General features: G+C 40.0%; 1 protein-coding gene across 1 annotated transcript in view; it reads left to right on the forward strand.

Moving 5' to 3' along the window:
- LRRC34 (leucine rich repeat containing 34) overlaps nucleotides 1-5,927 on the forward strand; it is a 61,226-nt gene extending 55,299 nt beyond the window's left edge. The window contains exons 8-11 of the mRNA XM_066241892.1: nucleotides 2,123-2,277; nucleotides 2,666-2,821; nucleotides 3,424-3,550; nucleotides 5,662-5,927. Coding sequence (XP_066097989.1) covers nucleotides 2,123-2,277; nucleotides 2,666-2,821; nucleotides 3,424-3,550; nucleotides 5,662-5,865 — 642 coding nt within the window. The 3' untranslated portion in view covers nucleotides 5,866-5,927. The remainder of the gene's footprint in view (nucleotides 1-2,122; nucleotides 2,278-2,665; nucleotides 2,822-3,423; nucleotides 3,551-5,661) is intronic.
- The last annotated feature ends 3,278 nt before the right edge of the window (nucleotides 5,928-9,205 follow it).

The raw sequence follows: 9,205 nt of genomic DNA on the forward strand, positions 1-9,205 counted from the left end.
GCTGGATAGATGTCCGGAGATCTCTGATCCAGAAGCAATTCAGCTCTGTTTTATGAAACAGAGCTATGGCCGCCTCCAGCATGGATGAGTCAGTTCTTTTAGGTCATCTCCTTCACTCCTTAGCCCCTCACAGTCTGTCCCTCTCTCTCTCCTTTCCACTTGGTAGATAAGCTGGTCTTTTTAACACACCTCACTCCCTGGTCACCAGTCAAGTGGCTGTGAGCAGTAGTTTCTGCTCTTTTCCCTTGTGTGAGATCCCCTCTGGGCTCTCAGCCTCACCCCCTCCTTCCATTCCTGTAAGCAAGGGAGATTCAGGTGCTCCCTACCAGGTTTGTTGTGGCTTCTTCTTTGTTCCTTGGTTTTTGAGAGCTGTTCTTGTAGTTCAGAGTTGGTTTTTCATGCTGATATTTCCTAAATTGATTTGTATTCCAGTTTGGTGGTGAGAGCTGGGCATCTGTGCATCTGCCTACTCCACTGCCATCTTTTTTCATAGGTTTGAAGTTTTTATGCCTGGTCAGGGCACATAGAAGAATCAACCAGAGAATGCATAAATAAAGTAGAACAACAAATCGATGTTTCTCTCTCTCTTCCTTCCTCTCTCTCTAAAATCAATAATTAAAACAAAATAAAAGACTACAAATGCAACAAGCATGCAAGAGGACCACAAAATACTTTGACCCGTTTAGGACACATTTTGATTTTGTTAAAAATTTGAGGTATTTGGCATGCAAATCCTCATTGAGGTTATGTACCTTTTACCTAGAAGCAACTAGATTTTGGAATTTAAAAAAAGTTTCCACTGACCATAAAAAGAGTAAAACATATTTAGCCATTTGATTATAAAAGGGAGAAATTGGATATATCAATTGATTAAAATGAATGGATTTTAAAAATAGAATCGAGACCAGGAAATGTCTTTGTATTTTCTTTACTAAGAGTGGAGATCAAGAATAAAGTTTAGGAATACCTGGAGGGTCCAGAATGCTTTAAAGACTCGAGAGGATGGCGGGTAGGAAGCTTATATGCTCAGTACATCATGGGACCAATTTTTTTTTATTGTTTTTCCTTCTGGTATGATTATTTTTCTAATAACTATGATTTTTTAACTAGCCTCTTTTATATCGCCTCTTTTATATCACTTTGTAACTACATTTTATAAGTACTTGCTGCCTGTTTCTTTCTTTCTTTCTTTTTTTTTTTTTTTGTATTTTTCTGAAGCTGGAAACGGGGAGAGACAGTCAGACAGACTCCTGCATGCACCCGACTGGGATCCACCCGGCACGCCCACCAGGGGCGACGCTCTGCCCCTCCGGGGCGTCACTCTGCCGAGACCAGAGCCACTCTAGAGCCTGGGGCAGAGGCCAAGGAGCCATCCCCAGCGCCCGGGCCATCTTTGCTCCAATGGAGCCTTGGCTGCAGGAGGGAAAGAGAGAGACAGAGAGGAAGGGGGGGGTGGAGAAGCAAATGGGTGCTTCTCCTATGTGCCCTGGCCCGGAATTGAACCTGGGTCCCCCGCACGCCAGGCTGACGCTCTACCGCTGATCCAACCGGCCAGGGCCTCCTGCCTGTTTCTAAGACAGTAAAGATATCATTTGTGGCAAGAATAGTAAAGATGATCGTTTAAGGCAAAAATGGCTTTAAAAGAGCCCAGCCACCTAACCAGGCGGTGGAGCAGTGGACAGAGTGGACCTGGGACGGGGAAGACCCAGGTTTGAAACCCTAAGGTCACTGGCTTGAGCACAGGCTCATAAGGCTTATGCGTGGGCTCACCAGCTTGAGTGTGGGATTACTGGCTTAAAAGTGTGGATCATAGACATGACTCCATGGTCACTGGCTTGCCTGGAGCCCCCGGTCAAGGCATGTCTGCAAAAGCAATCCATGAACGACTCAAGTGCAACAATGAGCTGATGCTTCTTATCTCTCTCCCTTCCTGTCTGTCCCTCCATCTCTCTCACTGCTTAAAAAAAAAAAAAAATTCCAGGCTAAACAAATGCAAATTGTAGACTGAGTCTTAACTGATATAATATTTTAAAAAAGAGAATTTAATTGACAGCATATGTTTGAAATAAACATCTACTGCTTCAAAATTATACTTTAGAAAAAAGACTTTATCTTTTTTCAGGAAGAGTCCACAGTTCATTTAGGCCACATGTTAAAAGAAAATCACTACCTTGTTGAGCTACACGTGAGTAAGCATGATATAAGGAACCATGGTCTAAAACAGTTATGTGATGCGCTGTATCAGAACCAAAGCCTGCGCTACCTTGATGTCAGCTGGTAGGTGATAATTTATCCAATAAATAATTCATCAGAAGTCAAGTTATGGGAATAATCTATGTAAATATTCATAGTACATAGGATATTTTGTTAGACACTTAATTCCAAAGATTAGAAACTATGTTGTCAACATTTTGTCCTAAACCTTAGAATTTAGTTTATACTATTAATCACCTAATAACTTGAGTGAGCAATTTAATTATGTAAACCATAATAAGAGTAACATTTTATGGCAAATTTTCATTAACTTTTTTGGAAAGTGAATGATTAAAATAAATCTTTACTAAAATGGGAAGTGTTTATTATTATAAGAAATCTTAAGCATGTTATCTCTATAGATATATAACTTCATGTCTTCAAAAATAACTACATATTTTTCCTTTCCCAGCAATAAAATAACTCGTGATGGAATGGTGTTTTTGGCTGATGTACTGAAAAGCAATACTACCCTGGAAGTAATAGATCTTTCTTTTAACAGAATAGAAAATGCAGGAGCAAAGAATCTCAGTGAAACTCTTGCTTCACGTAACAGGAGTCTGAAAGCGTTAGTATGGCTTTATATTTAATCAAAATAAGAGAAAAACTTAAATGTAACCTGAAACCACTTAGCTTTGAAGGTTCATGATGAAATATGTAAATTCATTTTCTAAACTGACATAAAGTTTACTGTAAACATTTCATCTATTTCTCAAAAGTATGCTTAAAAATTAAATTGTTTTATTCTAATTGCTTATAATTAATGAGAAAATTCTTACTGCTTAAACCATTTATCCTGAATTCTAACAGAAAAATCATAATCATTCAATATGGCCAACTAAAATTGGAGAATGAATCAAAGAAAATATTACTTGGATGACTTTATGTTGGAAAATATATCTGTGATCCATTCCTAAATATTTACTGAATAATATTATAAAATGATTTCTAAAATGTAGGTAGGTCTACTAGGTACATGAAGCATACAACTAGAAAACTGAGTTTCTTGGATATTAGCAATTGCATGGTCAATATTTTGACTACTACATAAATATATTTAATAATAATTAATTTTACACAACCTGTTTGTAATAAATGTTGTTGCTAACTTATGTGTTCTTTTTGTGAAAACACTGGGCTTCAGGGTTATTACTTTTTGTTTTTCCACAGGCTGTCAGTAGTCAGCAACAGCATAGAAGGAGAAGGACTTGTTGCACTTTCACAATCAATGAAAACAAATCCCACACTCTCTCATATCTACATTTGGGGAAACAAATTTGATGAGGCTACATGTGTGGTAAGCTTTTTTCTTTACTGAAGGTTTTTCTGGGGTCTTCTCTAGAACATCAGACATTATTTGTAATTATTTACCTTGTTTGCAAGTGCATTAGAAATGACTACAAAGTATAGTGAGGCTACAGTTTTGATAGTTTTTTTTTTTAATTAAGTGAGAGGTGGGAGGCAGGGAAGCAGAGACAGACTCCCACATTCACCCAGACTGGGATCCACCCAGGAAGCCCCCCACAGGGTGATACTCTGCTCATCTGGTGCCGCTGCACCAGATTGTTGATTCACTGATCTATTGCTCGAGAACCAAGCTATTTCAGCGCCTGAGGTGAGGCCATGGAGCCATCCTCAGAGCCTGGGGCCAGATTGCTTGAACCGTTCCCATTCAAGCCATGGGTGCAGGGGGGGGGGCAGGGAGAGGGGGGGGAGAGAAAGAAAGAAAAGGGGGAAAGGGCGGAGAAGCAGATGGTCACTTCTCCTGTGTGCTCTGACTGGGATTCAAACCAGGGACTTCCACATGCAAGCCAATACTCTACTGCTGAGCCAACCGGCCAGGGCCAGGTTTGATAAATTTTAAGTCCTAAAATTTAGCTACTGTAAAGTTTTGTGGTTGAAATAGTATAGGATATCAAATACTACATATGTATATAAAGGTCACATACTAGAAGCTAAATTGAGTTTAGAACTAATAATGACAAGCAGAAAGCAACTAGACTTGGAAATCTTTTACCGTCTATAAATCTTTGCCTTTCTTTAAAATCACAACCAGAATGACAAACCAGTTTAGTGTGTTTGTATGACACCCTTACACAGATACCAACAATCCACAAGAGATAGATGAAGTAATTTCTACAATGAAGAAATAATTAGGCCCTGGCCAGTTGGCTCAGTGGTAAAGCGTTGACCTGGCGTGTGGAGGTCCCGGGTTTGATTCCTGGCTGGGGCACACAGGAGAAACACCCATCTGCTTCTCCACCCTTCCCCTTCTCCTTTCTCTCCATCTCTCTCTTCCCCTCCTGCAGCCACGGCTCCATGGGAGCAAAGTTGGCCCGGGCACTGAGGATGGCTCTATAGCGTCTGCTTCAGGCACTAGAATGGCTCCAATTGCAGCGGAGCAACGCCCCAGAGGGGCCGAGCATCGCCCCCTGGTGGGCATGCCAGGTGGATCCCGGTGGGCCGCATGGGGGAGTCAGTTTGTCTCTCTGACTCGCCCCCTATTCTTTGGAAAAAAATAAATAAAAATAAAAAAGAAATATTTAAGCAGCCAGCCAGGCCAGCATCTAATACCATGGAGATTATCTCTCTTGGCCTAAATCTGTAGCAAGCGGGTTCATAAATCCCATATAGTTGTGTAACAAAATCTGCTTGTCTCCTCTTCTGAGAAATGGCTCCCTGGTTATCATCAATCTTCCAGGGCACTTACAATAGCCTTCCCCTCTCACGTAAGAACCTCTGAGAGACTTGAGAATTTTGACCATAGGACCTTTGGTCCAAAAAATTGGTGATATAGAGGATTGTTAACTCTGAGAGTCATTAAAAAAAGCCTAATATTTTATTTTATTATTATTTTTTTTTTGCATTTTTCTAAAGCTGGAAATGGGGAGAGACAGCCAGACAGACTCCCGCATGCGCCCGACCGGGATCCTCTGGGCACGCCCACCAGGGGGCGATGCTCTGCCCATCCTGGGCATCGCTATGTTGTGACCAGAGCCACTCTAGCGCCTGAGGCAGAGGCCACAGAGCCATCCCCAGCGCCTGGGCCATCTTTGCTCCAATGGAGCCTTGGCTGCGGGAGGGGAAGAGAGAGACAGAGAGGAAGGAAAGGGGGAGGGGTGAAGAAGCAGATGAGCGCCTCTCCTGTGTGCCCTGGCCGGGAATCGAACCCGGGACTTCCGCACGCCAGGCCGACGTTCTACCACTGAGCCAACCGGCCAGGGCCAAGCCTAATATTTTATATATTTTCCAAATTAGTTTCAGTGTGTAAAATTAAATGGGTAAAAACCTATCCACAGTACCTGGAAAATACTAAAATTCAGCAATGTGACTCAAAATATTTATTATAAACTGCAAAGCTCATTTGTTTAAAATGAATAAACTATTTTCTTTTTTAAAAAATTGTAGGCATATTCAGACTTAATTCAAACAGGCCATCTAAAACCAGACAATACAGATGTGGAGTCATTTGTGGTAGATGGACATGTGTATCTTGCAGAAGTTTCCAATGGCCTTAAAAATCACTATTACTGGACACCAAGTTATGGAGAAGCTTACAGCCACTCATCTAATGCAGGTTTTGCTCTTGTACCAGTAGGTCAACAACTCTAAAATAATTTTCACACATTTGTCTTTTATGTTCACAGAGATTAATATTTTATTGCCTATTAAACCTTTTTCATAAATTAGAATGTTATTTTTGTCAATTATGTAAAAGATATGACTATTAAACTTTGTACAACTATCCATTATGAAAAACTGAGTAGTGAATTTTTTACAAGAAATATTACAAAATAGACTAAAATTTTAACCCTGGAGAAAGAAATCAAGGAATTATTTTTTATAAAGAAAATTTAACTAAGTAGTAAAACAGCATTCAAAGAAAGGTTATTATTGATATGCTTACTGAAAGTTGTCATGAACTGACAAAGAGCCTTCAGGCAGCAGATTCTTAGGGAATTTCTCAAGAGGTTCAGCGTTTGAAAAAGTATTTTCAGGCCCTGGCCGGTTGGCTCAGCGGTAGAGCGTCGGCCTGGCGTGCGGGGGACCCGGGTTCGATTCTCGGCCAGGGCACATAGGAGAAGCGCCCATTTGCTTCTCCAACCCCACCTCTTCCTTCCTCTCTGTCTCTCTCTTCCCCTCCCGCAGCCAAGGCTCCATTGGAGCAAAGATGGCCTGGGCGCTGGGGATGGCTCCTTGGCCTCTGCCCCAGGCGCTAGAGTGGCTCTGGTCGCGGCAGAGCGACGCCCCCTGCTGGGCAGAGCGTCGCCCCTGGTGGGTGTGCCGGGTGGATCCCGGTCGGGCGCATGCATGCGGGAGTCTGTCTGACTGTCTCTCCCTGTTTCCAGCTTCAGAAAAATACACAAAAAAAACAAAAACAAAAAGTATTTTTATATGTCTTATTTAGGTATTACAGATGGGTGTTGATACACTCTCACAAATGCAGACGATTATATATAAACATACGCATACAAATACATATATAAGTATACTTGTATACTTTCCCAACAAGTTAGCACTGCCAGTGAGCTTTTAAAGATAGTTCTCTCTTTTGGAGGATGCCAGTAACATTTTAATTATTTGATGGCAAATAAAGACTTGCATGTGGCCAATCTTTTTTGCAAATTAAGGTTCCTATGAAGAAGCAATTGACACTATGATCCTTTAATTACAGACCTATATTCAAAAATACCAATTTATACATACCAAGAAGAGGCTGCTTTATCTGAATGATTTATTACTGCTCAAACCAGGCAAAGTGTGAAATGACTGTGTGAACAGTTTTTTTTTCTTAATTAATTTTAATGGGGTGACATTGATAAATCAGGGTACATATGTTCAGAGAAAACATCTCTAGGTTATTTTGACATTTGATTATGCTGCATTCCCATCACCCAAAGACCAATTGTCTTCTGTCACCTTCTAACTCGTTTTCTTTGTGCCCCTCCCCTCCCCCAACCCTCTCCCTCTCCTGTCCCCCACCCCTTAACTCCCCCACCCTTGTCCATGTCTCTGAGTCTCATTTTTATGTCCTACCTATGTATGGAATCATATAGTTCTTAGTTTTTTCTGATTTACTTATTTCGTTCATATAATGTTATCAAGGTCCATCCATGTTGTTAACAGTAAATGATCCGATGTCATCATTTCTTATGGCTGAGTAGTATTTCATAGTATATATGTACCAAAGATTTTTAATCCACTTGTCCACTGATGGACACTTGGCTGTTTCCAGATCTTTGCTATTGTGAACAATGCTGCCATAAACAATGGGGGTACATTTCTTCTTTTCAAACAGTGCTATGGTGTTCTTGGGGTATATTCCTAAAAGTGGGATAACTGGGTCAAAAGGCAGTTCGATTTTTAATTTCTTGAGGAATATCCATACTGTTTTCCACAGTGGCTGCACCAGTCTGCATTCCCACCAGCAGTGCAAGAGGGTTCCCTTTTCTCCACATCCTCACCAGCACTTATTTTGTTGATGAGCGCCATTCTGACTGGTGTGAGGGGATATCTCATTGTGGTTTTAATTTGCATTTCTCTAATAATTAGTGATGTTGAGCATTTTTTCATATGCCTATTGGCCATCTGTATGTCCTCTTTGGAGAAGTGTCTATTCATTTCTTTTGCCCATTTTTGGATTGGATTGTTTGTTTTCCTGGTATTGAGTTTTACAAGTTCTTTATAAATTTTGGTTATTAACCCCTTATCAGACATATTGTCAAATATATTCTCCCATTGTGTAGTTTGTCTTTTTATTCTGTTCTTATTGTCTTTAGCTGTGCAGAAGTTTTTTAGTTTGATATAGTCCCATTTGTTTATCCTGTCTTTTATTTCACTTGCCCGTGGAGATAAATCGGCAAATATAAATATATTGCTGCGAGAGATGTCGGAGAGCTTACTGCCTATGTTTTCTTCTAAGATGCTTATGGTTTTACGTCTTACATTTAAGTCTTTTATCCATTTTGAGTTTATTTTTGTGAGTGGTGTAAGTTGGTGGTCTAGTTTTATTTTTTTGCAGGTAGCTGTCCAATTTTCCCAACATCATTTGTTGAAGAAAACAACAATTTTTTGTTGTTACTCCAATGTATGCTCTTACCTCCTTTGTCAAATGTCAGTTGTCCATAAAAGTGTGGCTTTATTTCTGGGTTCTCAGTTCTGTTCCATTGATCTATATGTCTGTTCTTATGCCAGTACCAGGCTGTTTTGAGTACAATGGCCTTGTAGTATAACTTCATATCTGGAAGTGTGATACCTCCCACTATATTCTTCCTTTTCAAGATTGCTGAGGCTATTCGTGTTCTCTTTTGGTTCCATATAAATTTTTAAATATGTATTCTATATCTTTAAAGTAAGTCATTGGTATTTTAATCGGCATTGCATTGAATTTACAAATTGCTTTGGGTAATACAGACATTTTAATGATGTTTATTCTTCCTAACCATGAGCACGGTATATGCTTTCACTTGTTTGTATCTTCCCTGATTTCTTTTATCAATGCTTTATAATTTTCCAAATAAAAGTCTTTAATTTCCCTGGTTAAATTTATTCCTAGGTACTTTTTTGTTGTTGTTGCAATGGTGAAGGGGATTGCTTCTTAATTCTGTGACAGTTCATTGTTAGTGTATAAAAATGCCTCTGATTTCTGTTTATTAATTTTATATCCTGCCACCTTGTTGAATTCATTTATCAGAATCAGTAGTTTTTTTACTGAAACTTTAGGGTTTTCTATATACAATATCATATCATCTGCAAATAATGTGTGAACAGTTTTTAAAAGGTACTTTAAGTTGAGATGTTGCAGTTTTTTTGTTTGTTTGTTTTGTATTTTTCTGAAGTTGGAAATGGGGAGGCAGTCAGACAGACTCCCGCATGCACCCAATCAGGATCCACCGGGCATGCCCACCAGGGGGCGATGCCCATCTGGGGCGTCGCTCTGCCGCAATCAGAG

This window comes from Saccopteryx bilineata, chromosome 8, assembly GCF_036850765.1.
Source record: "Saccopteryx bilineata isolate mSacBil1 chromosome 8, mSacBil1_pri_phased_curated, whole genome shotgun sequence".
In the NCBI taxonomy this organism is placed as follows: domain Eukaryota; kingdom Metazoa; phylum Chordata; class Mammalia; order Chiroptera; family Emballonuridae; genus Saccopteryx; species Saccopteryx bilineata.